This window comes from Silene latifolia, chromosome 4, assembly GCF_048544455.1.
Source record: "Silene latifolia isolate original U9 population chromosome 4, ASM4854445v1, whole genome shotgun sequence".
Taxonomy (NCBI): Eukaryota; Viridiplantae; Streptophyta; class Magnoliopsida; order Caryophyllales; family Caryophyllaceae; genus Silene; species Silene latifolia.
The window spans coordinates 41680183-41693920 of record NC_133529.1 but is presented as its reverse complement, the minus strand read 5'-3'; the positions used below and the strand labels follow the sequence as shown (position 1 = coordinate 41693920).

At 39.7% G+C, this 13738-nt stretch overlaps 1 protein-coding gene across 1 annotated transcript; it reads left to right on the top strand.

The window, feature by feature from the left end:
* The first annotated feature begins 8149 nt into the window (after positions 1-8149).
* Positions 8150-11111, top strand: LOC141653464 (glutamyl-tRNA(Gln) amidotransferase subunit C, chloroplastic/mitochondrial). The gene is made up of 5 exons (XM_074461232.1): positions 8150-8901; positions 9016-9056; positions 9997-10052; positions 10899-10950; positions 11030-11111. Exons 1-5 carry the CDS (start codon positions 8710-8712, stop codon positions 11103-11105), a joined length of 417 nt encoding a protein of 138 aa, XP_074317333.1. The 5' UTR covers positions 8150-8709; the 3' UTR covers positions 11106-11111.
* The last annotated feature ends 2627 nt before the right edge of the window (positions 11112-13738 follow it).

Genomic DNA, 13738 nt, shown 5'->3' with positions numbered 1-13738 from the left:
AAGCATATTATCCAAGACATGATTGAAGAGGGCAAGCTTCCTGTGCCACCTTCCGCCAAGAAATCCAAGAAGACCGACCCTCTTGGGTCAAATATCATTAAACATGATGAAGAATCGTTCCTGGATTGTTCTCATCTCCTCAATCCTCGTAATAATGAAGAGATCAATGTCCTCGAAGACGAGAGTATCCAAAAGGGAATGCTCATGCTTTCCATGGCCTTCAACAACAAATTTTCCAAAATAGAGGGAGTTATTTATAGCTTAAACTCTCGGCTTTCCAACATGGAGAAACAGTTTGCCGAAATGGGTAAGAAGCTTGATGCCCAACCTCTTAAGATGAAAAATGTCCAGACAAACCCTCAACTTGACAGTCCTAAGGAGAAAGCAACAAATGGACAATATATTTCTAGTTCTTATCATCGAGGAACCAAAATCAATAAAGGCATCCTCATGGACCCTTTATCAAAGAAACCTAATAACCCTCCAAGGTCATTTACAAAGGCTTCCGAAAATAAGGGCACACCTCCTAGGAAATTTACCAACATTGGTATTACATACACAGATGCCTTTCAGAGACTCATGGAACAACGAATGTTGAAGCCTATAGGACCTACACCCGAACCAGAAAGGAAATCCAAATTCTGGGATGGAAATGCCTACTGCAAATACCATAGAGGCAAAGGGCATGATACAGAGAAATGTTACAAATTAAAAAACGCCATTCAGGATATGATCGAAAGCGGGAAGTTGTCCCTCTCAACTTTTAATTCACAAGACAACTTAGGCAATCCTCATGGATATACCACTTATCAAGAAACTCTTCTTGACTATTATCCTTTCAATGTTCCCAATGATGAGGATGAGGTGCTCAAATGGGTGAATGCTCAAAGTCAGATGCCGAAGCCAGTTGCTGGAAGAGTAAACGTTCAATCGTGGGCCGATGATTACGAGTCTGGGTCTGAGATCACGTCAAAGTACGAGTCCGAGTCTTAGGCTTTCTATCCCATATTTGTTATAGTATCTTTCTCTGTGTCCATTTCCGTTTCTAGTGACAACCTTTGGGGCATTTTGTCCCGAGTCACATGTCTTCTCGAGTCTATGTTAAATACATTCATTTTCCATATCAATAAAAATACAATTTTCACTCCACATATTCTATCATATCTTTTCCTTTCCCCTTTTCCTGTGACAACAAGAATTGATTTGAGACATTTTAAAACGAACAACACATGACAGTCAATGTGAGTGCACTTATATGATGTTCCATTCTAAGTTGTAGAGGACCTGAAACTCCGTGTTCTTTCCTTACCTATTCCATGTCTGGCAATAGAAACCACAATATAACCCTAGTCTAGGACGAGCATATCTCAAGAGATTCCAGGACGAATCCAAACCGTCTCCCTTATTAACGACCCATGACGGAAGGCAAGCCCATTCCCCACAATAAGCAACCCGTGTTACTAAAGACCAACCCGTTTCACACCAAAGGTGCTAGTCTGACCCAAGTCCATCCAAGATGATACGAGCCATGATCAAAGACAAAAGGCTCACTCAAGAGAAATGACCAAGATCTATATCCAAAGCGGTAGTTATACCTATAACCCAAAACAAAAGAGTCAAAAGAAGAAGACTCAATCAAGTGAGTCAAGTCAATATCCAAAGACGATGCCATCCTCAAAAAACCTGAATCAAGAATCTGAGCAAAAAGCAAGGTATATTCTAGACCAAGAATCTGAGTCTAAATCAAGAACAAGCCTGAAATCAATATCAAATACGAAATACTAATGAAGTTTATATAGAATCAAGACATCAATGAAGATGGTCAGCTAGCACCCTCACTTAGCCTTTAATACATCATACCCTAAGTCCTTCTCGAGACCGTTACGGGGAGATAGTTAGGAATTTTGAGAATCCTCTCGAGCTCGTCAAATATACCTATCCTTTAGGGCCAAGACATGAAAATTTGAACCCACGTCATTTTAACCTACCTTTATGTGCTCAGGCTACATCAAGCCAAGAGACTCCATTTCCAAGCCACATTACAAGCTATAACCCCATAAAGCCTTAACTCCGCAAAATCAAGCTCCAGAGATTTGTTCATCAAAGCCTCTTATTTCCGAGCTCCATATTCCAAACATCCAATCCAGTTTCACCTTGACCCATACACGGAGTCTTCAATACTTTGCAACCCAGAATGGGACATACCCATATCATCCGTAGGGTCCACTAAGTGTGCTCACATGACAAGGAAATTTTTACAAACTTAATTATACCTCTTTGGTCTATGATCAGAGGGAGTTATCTCAAATCGATTCTTCGAGTCACCAAAGGAAAATACCCTTGTGACCCATGCACTTTAAGGCCCTAACAACATAGCTTAGGCACACACCTGAACTACGAGCATGGTTTGATTTCACCTCTTTCGGTGGATACGTAGGCAGTCTTTTCTTACACAAGAAGGATACAACCACAACACCCAAACAAAATTTAACCAAACCTCAGAACTACGATCTGGTTTGATTTCACCTCTTTCGGTGGATACGTAGGCAGTCCTTTCTTACACAAGAAGGATACAACCACAACACCCAAACAAAATTTAACCAAACCTCAGAACTACGATCTGGTTTGATTTCACTTCACGTGAATACGTAGGCAGTCCTCAAGGACACAACCATCCCAACTTTCAATCTCAACTTTTAACCACCTCAATTAACAACTTTCAATCACCTCAATTATCAACCATCCCAATTTTCAACCTTCCAACCTCAATTAACATCCCTTCCACAAACAACACCTATATACTGGGGGCTCTTTATTGTCGCCCAGTCTCTTTTTACCAAAGTCCAGAGTCATCTTCTCATCTTGGGGGCTTCTTTTCCAAGACGCCACCCTTCCTTTGCCCATTTACTCTTCGAGTCTCTTTTAAGCCAAGCTAGTACTCGGTCCGGACAATGACAAAGGTCTTAGATCAATTCTCCAAGTTATCGTGCCTCAAGACGGGTCTCTTTTACAGCAAACGGTGGTGAAAGAAGTCCTATTAGATAGATGATCCATGGCTCATGCCTTGCCTTTATATGCCTTCATCATTCTTGCAATTCTTATACCTTTGGAACTGATACGCATTGTCACCCACACTTGGCTAGGGGTTGTGCATGCTTAAGCAAAGTCTGTCTAGGTCATCCCTGTGTCGCGTCAAATCTAAGTTGGTGTCGCGTCAGTCCAAGTTAAGTCTATATGTCGCGTCCTAGTAGGTCTATGTCGCGTCAGTCACGTGTCCAAAGCCCATTGAATATGCATAACGCATTACAAATGACAAACTTCTTTGAACAAGTTTTAAACGACTTTTATAAAGAAACGACTTTTGCAAAACCTATGTGTTTCCTTATTCCAGGTCCATGTGATAATCGCTTATGTGCATATATTAGATTGCATTCTTGTGTGGCTACTAACCATGCAGGTAAGTATTAGAAGCAGTACTTTACCAAGACCTTGCTTGTCACAACGAGCGAGTATTTCCCGACAGGTGTTTCGACACGCCTTCATTATATTTCCCCAAGCGAGAGTAAGCGGATAGACAATCTCTCTCAAGACATGGAAATAAATTCCTGATTATGTTCCCCAACGAGAGTTCACGACCGACAGTCATTTCCTCTCGAGACATGGAGATCAACATTGACCCCGCGTTCTTCTGAAGTTTGTTTGAAGACTACCAAAGCAGCTTCCCCAGCAGTTCCCGCCTGCGTCCTGCTACCCTCGACGTTTTTGTTTCCTTACAGAGTTCGGCAGAGGTGTCGTTATCCAGAAATTCCCAAACCAACACTCCTTCCTTAGGTTCGTAAACACAAAGTTAGGATTCTTACCCCTAGACCCTAGGATCCCAAATCCTCTTAAGTTCACAAGCCTTTAAGCTCCCACACCAACGTCCTTAGGTTCATAAACTCATAAATCCTTTTGGAGTTCTCATACCTCAGAAAGCTTAAGCGCACGCGTTTAAAACAAGAATTAGTAACCCAGTAAGTTCCTAAACTTAACCCTAGGATCCCAAATCCTCTTAGGTTCACAAGCCTTTAAGTTCTCATACAAGCCTTTCATATACCCAGTTTCATACACCCAACTCTTTAGGTAACCCTTTTCAGGATAAACCCTTCAGATCTTTTAGAAACTTACCTTAATCTTTCAGACAACCCTTTAGATAACCTTTCAGGATAATCCTTCCTTCAGCCTTATCCCTTCAGATAACCTTTCTATATTCAAATAACCTTCGGATACCCTTCAGATAACTCCTTAGATATCCCTTTCAGGATAATCCTTCTTTCAGCCTTATCCCTTCAAGATAATCCTTCATATGTTGATCCTTTCAGTAACCTTCAGATAACCCCTTTTCAGTTAAGTCCCCTTTCAGTCCTTCAGAGAATTATCCTTCAGCCTTCCCTTTAGAGAGAGTTGTCCTTCAGCCTTTCCTTTAGAGAGAGATATCCTTCAGAGTTAGCCTTCAGAAGTATTAAGAAGTTTCTTCATAATCCCTGTGACCCCTAATGCCTTCAGACACCAAGTTATCTTCGAGACCAAAGAGTTTTGCTTGAAGCGTCTTGATTCCGTTTCACCCAGGGGTATCTCGGTATGGTTTCTTCTTATGGCTGGCGAGCTTCCTTACGCAGTCTAATGGACTTTAAACGACCCTCCCCGATAGTCGACAGACTCTAAAATGTTCCCGACGACAGGTCCTTGGTTCAGACCCCTTGAACCGCCTCGGGTCGCCATAGTCGTCAGGTTGTAATCTTCGATTGACCTGATGGCTATACTTTGACTTTCGCCTTGTCCAAGCCTCAGTCAAAGTGGGGGCTCTGTAGATACCTCATTTCTACACCTCTCGCAAACCACCCGGTGATGATTGGGCCGCATGTTTGGTACGCGGAACGATTTGTGACATTTCATAAGTTTATCATAAAGTGATTGCTCAAACATTAATGTCTACCTCTTAGTTGTCATCTACGTGCCGATACGGTCGCTTTGGCAGTAATTAGAGTACATTTGGAGTCCGGGTCAAAAACCGTCTTCATTTCCTAAAACCGTCAAATCCCGAGTCAAAACAATGTGCTTGTCTACCTAAGGTTAGGATGTCATAAAATGTTGAGATTATATCTCATTTTGAGTCTCATATCACTTCATTAGGCTAAACATAAAGTTTACATTACAAAATGTGCATTTCATTTAGTTAAAATGATAACCCGGCCTTTAGGCCCGTTTTACGAGGTGATAACGACTTTTTTGGGTCAGGCCTATTTCACATAAATTTCTAGATCTCTTTCTTAGCTTTCCAACGCCACCGAAATCACCTTAATCCGAGTCTTGTAGAGAAAGTTATGCCTAAAATACGACAGGCTGTCAAACGCGTTTTCTACGCGCAGAGGAACCTACCCGGGAATGGACGCAGCAGGTGCTGCGCCTCTTCCAAGGGACGCAGCACCTGCTGCGCCTTTTCCCAGGGCTTTCTTTTTGTCCAAGTTTCCGTGTTTTAACCTAAGTCGGTTATTTCCGGATCTTTCCTTCCGTGTCCTAGTCTAACCCTAATTCCGTGATTAGTATAAATAGGAGCCTTCGCTCCTCATATTTCTCACGCGAGTGTCCGCCCTTCTCTTCTCCCTTTGTATTCTAGACTTTGTTCTTACTTATTGGCGCCTACGTGCTTGAACTTTCGACCACGTAAGCTCGGATCTTTCCGGGTACCAGCCTCTCCGTTGCATGACCGACCAATTTGACCAACTACACAATAATCAACTTAATTAATTAATCGTTTTCCTCTTACGAGGGCACTTTCTTTGCATTCGCGTCGAGCATCACTAATCGATATCTTAGTCCTTCTCGTTTCGTCAACATGTAAGTCTGAGGGTGTAATCTCTCCTTTTATTTATTGTATTTTACTTTTCGTATCATCAATTGTAAGGTTTACGTCGGAAATACCGTTAAAATCGATTTCTAAAACCCCTTGTTAAAATCTGTTTTGCGGATTTCTAGTAGATAACCGTCGAGAAAGGACGCAGCAACTGCTGCGCCTCTTCGAAGGAGCGCAGTTCCTGCTGCGCCTCTTCGTGAGGCTGCCGCAGTTCCTGCTTCCTTTCTTCTTCGTTTGTCCTCTGTAATTCGTGTTCAAGTTCTTTCTTTTGCTTGCTTTGTCTGTTAATTCTTCATCATGGTATCATAATAATCCCACATATGTTATAATCATCATCATTAATATGTTTAATTTGCCACAAATCCGACTTAAATCCCGAATAATCCAATATTTGCGGGTTTTCGTCATTAAATTCAATTCCGGGTTGTAGAGATTCAATTTGTTCATATTGGGTTTCTGGAATTCGTCTTTGATATAGTTTACATCTGTTTATTCACATGTTCATCGCATATTCGTCATTAATCCGTTGCATCTAATGTAGTTAATTGATTTAATTCGTAGGACTCATTAATATTTTTCACTTCTATCATTATTCCCTCATGTAATTAATCCGTTTGCATCCGTCTCATTCGTGTTTTACTGTTTTTATGACCTATTCATGTGTTAAATAACCTGTTAATCACTTTCATCCGAGTAAAAAATTAAATTAATCATTAAAATCACCAATCGACATTAACGGCTTGCAAATACGGCTTCACGGCCGACCGAGCCAAGGAATGAACGACGCAGCGTCACTGCGCCTATTCAAGGGACGCACTCTGCTTTTGTTCTGGCCGAGTTACGTCCCTGAACTCCGTTTCTGCCTTGACATAGTTTAATTAGTTTAGGTATTAGTCAACTATTAACCGTATTATCACCTTCTGATCTGTTCGTTAGTTTATTTTACTCTTTCTTTTGTTCGTTTTCTCAAATTATCCGTTTTAAAGGTATTTTCGACATAAATCGCCTAATCCAATGTAATTAATGTAATTTTCGTTATTGTAATTTATAGTTATTGTATTCCTTTCATTGCTTGTATATTTTCACATGTAAATGAGCATTAAATCCAACTTCGACCCAATTGTTTGCTAATTACGTGTCAACCGACTTAGTTAAATTCTCACATGCTAGGATTAAAACTTGGATGTTGCATTGCATGCATTATAGCCGACGATATATCAAGTACGAATAACTTCCCTAATCATTAGTAGAGGCCGCTATCGAGGCGGGCGGGATTAGGTGTTCGATCAAAAGAGCTTCCTAATACGTACCCTCACCCCTTACTCCAGATCTCCGTGAGCACCCGTGTTCATTGGCATCCACGAGAGTCATTCTAGACATAGAATGCTAAGGGTAACGATTGCTTAGTGTTCATGTCACTACTTTGTGTCTTGACATGACACGAGGTATTCGAACGGTTCCAATTTCCCATAAAAATTGGTGGCGACTCCATACAAAATGTAAACGCTTGTTTCGTTTTCACCAAGCGCCCCCGTGGGCGGCCCGCTGTCCACAATTATAGAAAAATTTTAACTATGAGATTTTATTAAAAGGTGAGAAGAGTAGGATTGAAGAATCAGTTAAACAATATTGTCCGAACATCTGGTGTTGGAATATTCGATCGGAATGAATTGACGAGATGACAGTTCGAGAACCTTGAGGCAGCACTCAAATTGTATGTTTTGATTATACAACTTTGACGGGTTGGTTAATTTGAGAAGTGAACATGAGAAAGAAGGGATTTTGTCGTAAAAAAAACTCATGGTTGGACATAAAGGATGAACGAGAAAGAATTCATTGACATTAATGAAAGAAACGAGAGACGGGAATAAGTGAATTTTATGGAACGAAAGTTGAAGGTTTGAGATAGACGAGCAAAATTTGGTTTATGAATTTTCAAGATCATGGTCAGAGAGAGTGTAGGATAGAAAAAAGAAAGTGTACGAAAAATAGATAATAATTAGGCTAATTATTAAGCCTGCCGGAGATGGAAGAGATGACAGCCATCTCCGGCCAGTGGCGGAAAGACGGTGGTGGTTGTTTTTGTAGTAGGGTTTGTGTAAACAAGGTCCTAGGATTTTACCTTTCTATACCATGAGAGAATATAAGATTGAAAGAATTGATTGCATGAATATTATTGATAAACGAGGGATGCTTATGTAGCAATTACAAACTTGAAACACAATCTAACTATAATATATCTTAGAGATATATTTAACATAATATGGAAAACTATGACTATTACAATATCTAAAGATAATTTATAAATCTATAATTATTCTTAGAATATCACAACATTGTCATATTGTGAATTCTATTCTAAGATCGTAGCATCGTAGGATCATATTATGATCCTAACTCTAGAATTTTCAAATGAATAGGATCGTAAGATTCTACATCCATAATAGAATCGTAAGATCTGAGATCGATTATGCGTTTTTGGATCCTAAAATCGTAGAATTGAATAGCGCTTCTAGTAACAATGCATGTACAATACTAATGGCCCTGTCTTTTGGACTGAACTGAACTTAATAGAGCTGAACTGAAATGAAGTAAGAGTTAATTTGTGAAGAGAAAAGCTGAACCGTGAACTGAATAGAGTTGAACTTAATCCAAAAGAATAGAGTCTTAAAAGAAGAATGGACAAAGATGGGCCAAGCAATGATTAAAAACCATTGTTTAGAGGCCCATTCAATCATCCAAATTAGCCAGAAACCGTGGTTGTGGATAATCACATAAAGATTTGCAAAACAGTGAGAAATACAAATCCCAGAAAAATGGCAACTTATAGCAGCAGCAGAATGCTACTTGCATTCAGGTCAAGAACTACAGACATCCCAATAGCATTCCCAAATTTGTTCTTTCAGAAAAGAATCCAAAGGAATTACTCCATTAAATCATCAACTCTTGATCCTCCTGATGTTGCTCGTTTAGCTCAAACTGCTCGTATATCTCTCTCTTCTCAGGAAGTATGTAACATTATGTTACAAGATTACATCTTTTTCAAGTTTTGTTACTACCTGTGTCTTTTTTTCGTGAAATTTAGTTGGGTTTTGGTTTGATTGTTTTTTTTATGGATGTAGGTTGAGGAATTTGGTCCTAAAATTCAGCAAGTTGTTGATTGGTATGTCATTCACTCTTTGCTACAGTTGGGTTTTTGTTTACATTTGGGTTGTTAGTACTAGTAGTTGTCTGTGGTTGATCTTTTTTGCTGTTTTTACCGAGGAATGGAGAATTTGTTGGATTGAATTGTCATTATTATAGTGTTGGTTTTGTAACTAGGGATGTATGAATGTATCAATTTAGAATAGTAACTAAGCCTTATAGCCACCAAAATTTAGAACTGAGTAGACACACCTAGAATTCCTATGTCAATGCTTACTCCCGAAGGCTTTGTTTGGATGGAAGGATTTGTACGCAAAGGGAGGGAGGCAATTTCCCTTGTTTCGTTTGCATGTGCCTCCTACGAGCAAATTAATATCCTGCCTACATAGGAACGTGTCCCTGTAGTTATTGGTTGTAAAACTCTTACAATCATTCAAGAAATGTGTTGTGCGATGATGATATCATGAAACATATTTTGTCTGTCTTTGGCGGATCTGAAAAATGTTGTTGGACCATGAAGAATAGGAGTCTTTTTATGCCATTTCACAGTTATAAATGTAGGAGACGTACGGCTCAGTTGACTAGTACGAGATGTGCTGCGTGTTTTAACGCCTCAGTCTTAACAACAACAACAACAACATTAGAGCCTTAATCCCAAAATGATTTGGGGTCGGCTGACATGAATCATCCTTTAGAACCGTCGCTGGGTGAACGCACACCTCAAAATGCGAATAGAAAGGGAAAAATGAAAAACAAAGGGAGAGCGAAAATGTAATACAAAGTCGAGGTAAACTTACAGGTTTTAAAATCGAATTCCGGATTTCTTTTATAAAAACTTGAAATTTAAATCGAGAGAAAAGATTAAAACGATTTTGAAAACCGAAATAGAACGCCTCAGTCTTAAGTGAAAACTAAATTGGTCGATTGTACAGTACTCTATATTGTTTCCATTTTTTCAGGTTCGGACAACTTCAAGCCGTTGATCTTGAGAGTATTGAGCCAGCTATTCGATCAGGTGCTTCACTTTCTAATTGTACCTCGCCTCTTTTTCTAACTTATTCTCACCCATTTAATTGTTGTAAAAAATTATAAAGCTTCTATTTTTTCACAAAGGTATGAACTTTTAGTTCGTTGCGCATCAGTTGTTTTTTTGCTCGGTTGAACTCTCTGGGAGTCTGTACATTAAAGCCATGTCATTCTATTTTAGGGTGTTTGTGTTAATATCTTGTGCTGTATCAGTGACATCAAATATTCAAAATCAATGACCATGGTAGCTTATCTTTCGTGCATGCATCCTTATTTTCCACGTTCTTTCTGTTGTAGATGGTGATACTGATAAATGAAACAGGCAAAATGAGAGGCTGTTATATGGACATTGCACATAGAGTTGCACTAGTTTCATGTTCGCTCTTCCATCTAGTAACATTCTACTAATAAGTTGATGTTATTATCATAAATGCATTTGTTGAGATAGGGGGTCTCCTGTGTTGTATCAGACCTTCATTGTACTCCCAACATATCCGTGTGACACTCAACACTCTGTAATCACTTTCAGCTGATAGAAACTCAGTATGACGTTTAGAAGTTGAATCTTGTCTTTTAGGTGTTAGTTAGGACATTCCTGTGGAGTAAAATGTGTTTCTTTGGTGGTACTGTGGTAGACCTTTTTTTTTATATCCATTGCATTATTGACATCCGACGCCACTGTCCATAAACATTTTGGTGCTTACAAGAACCATAAACCCTAAAACATTGATGTATATATGGAGCAAAATTGAATTATAACTGTCATGATGCTTAGAGTTAAATTCGCCATCGTGAGTTTAACTTGTCGTCCTAACAAAGTTAATTACATTCACAGATATTGATGGTGACAATTTACGAGGAGATGTGCCTCTAGAGTTTGAAGATAAGTAAGGCTTTCATCTCTTTTGTCTCTTTTCTGGGTTCTGGCTATCTGAACTTAAAACCCCTTTTCTTTCCCATGTACAGGGATGCCATTATTGCTGCTATCCCAAACTATGATGAACCATACATTAAGGTGCCCAAAGTTTTGAGCAAAGAGTAAACTCAGGTAAAGCTCAAATTAACCTTCACGTGACTTCTCTTTCGTATATTTCTTGTGTATGACTGATCTCTTTTGAGCTCGATTTTTCAGAAAAGAAGAAAAAAAAACTACACATTCCAGGAGCCTACTTCACCACAAGAAAGCCTGAGGCATCTACAGTTGAGACTACGCTGAAGCGGCATGGAATTTATGCTCGTAGGCCTCAAACCATAGTGACTTGATGGAGCGCATCCGATTTAAAATTATTTTGGAACCGGTGTACTTCTCTGTTTCTTTTCAGGTGCTCATTGTAGGAGCGAAAAGCGAGACTGGTTTACACAAACGTTATGGAATTACATTTTGCTTATAATTCAGGAAAAGTTTTGATGGGAAATTTGTCCCTCGTGTGAAGTAGTCTGGCTTGAGTTTCCACAATTGAAACACAATGGATAAAACTAATACAAGTGCAAGTTATAGTCTTTGGTGACCTTTTTCTTGAAATAATCTCGCCTAATTCGTAGAATGTGACCGGTAAGGCACAACTTTTCGACCTTTTTAAATGAAGTCTCCCGCTGTTACAGTTCGACATCCACTTTAGGATAGCAGGGACAAAGAACATTCGAAGAATAAATGGTTTTTAAGGATTCTTTGTCTTGACAATGTATAATACAAGAAATAACCGAGTTGAGACGTAGTATTCCATTACCAACTTGCAAATCAAGCCCTAGCTATGAAATCATCCCTTATTTTATGGCATGCTCCTCGATCCAGAATGACTTGGCCTAAAAACACCCACCCGTAAGTAACTACATTCGAAATATTCTAAAGTAATCCAAAATTATCCGTTCTTAATATTATACTATACATTAAAAAATGAGTGTTGATTTTCGCAGTACACATTTTACTCATTGCAGTACACTATTAAAGAATTTAACAATGGTAAATAATTGAGAAATGTTCATAAGAGAGAGTTGTGATGTTTGTGTTGAATGTGTTGTGTTTACTAGAAATATGATCAATAATTTATACAAAGCAATCTCCTAGCTTTTCCTTACTTTGCTCCTGCTTTTCGGGGATTACAACTCATACCCTCATTATATGGTCAATAAACTACAGCCTAAATATATTCATACATAACAAAAAGATGCCGACACTATGCGGGATATCTGGCTTGATAGCTGGCTCCAATACCCCCTGTAATACTCCGTATTTATATGTCTTGGGGGTACTCTATCGAGTAGCCCTTACTCTGTCGAGTAAGGGCAAGTTGCGAAGATAAATAGTTTCTGACCTGTTGGGCACTCGATCGAGTAGCTGGGGCACTCGATCGAGTAGGGGGGTACTCGATCGAGTACCTTGGGTACTCGATCGAGTGTCCGGTTTTACGGGGGAGTTTTCTCGGGTTTTGTCAATTACGCGATTAAGGTATATAAACATATTCGGCATTGTTCTAAATCACTTTTTACAAAACCTAAAACCTGTTTAAGAGAGAAAGCAACTAGTCTTCTTCCTAATCGCGTTCTTGACAATTCCCGGAGTTCAGACGGTCGGTTCGTATCGTAGTTCGTGTCGTTGGATTCCTTGCGTCGAGGGTAAGCTTTTAATATAAGTTATGTAATGTTTTGTTAAGATTGGTGAAACCCTAATTTAGGAATTGGGGGTTTTTATGAATAGTAATTGAATAGTAGTATCTATGTGTTGTATGGTAGGAGGAGAGTTCATAGAAGAGGCGTTTTGAGACAGCTGTAGATACCGTCTGCGTGTTGTGCTTTCCAGGTAGGATTTCCTACTCAGTATTAGTCCCATAATGGGATATTGGTGATGTGCTGTAGTTAGTTGATTGATATGATGGTTGTAATTGTGATTGTGATTGTGGTTGTGTTTGTTGATGGTTCTCGAGATGCGTTCTCGGCTGAGTGGGGTCACTTGCGGGAGTGATCTCACGCCCTAGTTTCGCCCTTCGTGGAACCCGCCACGAAAGGGGATGTGCACATTAATGGACGGGGTTATCGCTCGTACGATGAGCGGGGCTTAGGTGGGAACGGGCTGCGTCCCCCATCGGCGGGCTGGTCCAGGTGGACGATCGGTGATTGAGACGGTTGGTTGGTGTGTGTGTGTGTGTGTGTGGCGGTTCAAATTTGTTTTTGTCTTATTGTTGTTATCTATATTGATTGTGTGATTAGTACTGACCCCGGTGTTGTTTTGTAAACCTGCGGTGATCCATTCGGGGATGGTGAGCAGATATTGAACAGGTATAGAGATGAGTACTGGGATAGCTGGGATGGCCACGACATGACGATAGAGTCTTCATTTAGTTTAGCATTTATTCACATTTCGATTGAGAACAGTTAGTTTGGAATAATGTATCGTACCTTTAGTTTGGTTTCAAGGATTGTATTCATTCATTAAACTATTATAATAAATGTTGTTTCCGTTTTGTCTATTTGATTATCATACCTCGGGCGACCGAGATGGTGATGTCTTCATACCTGAGTGGTCCTGGTAAGGCGCTCGGAGTATGGGGTGTTACAAATGGTATCGAGGCGACGATCCTGAAACCTGTAACCAATGAACTTAATGAACATAGGGAGTCAATTAAAATGAACCCGGGGTAAAAGTTGTAGGAGCTAGTGCAAAGGCTTGGGAGACGTCCT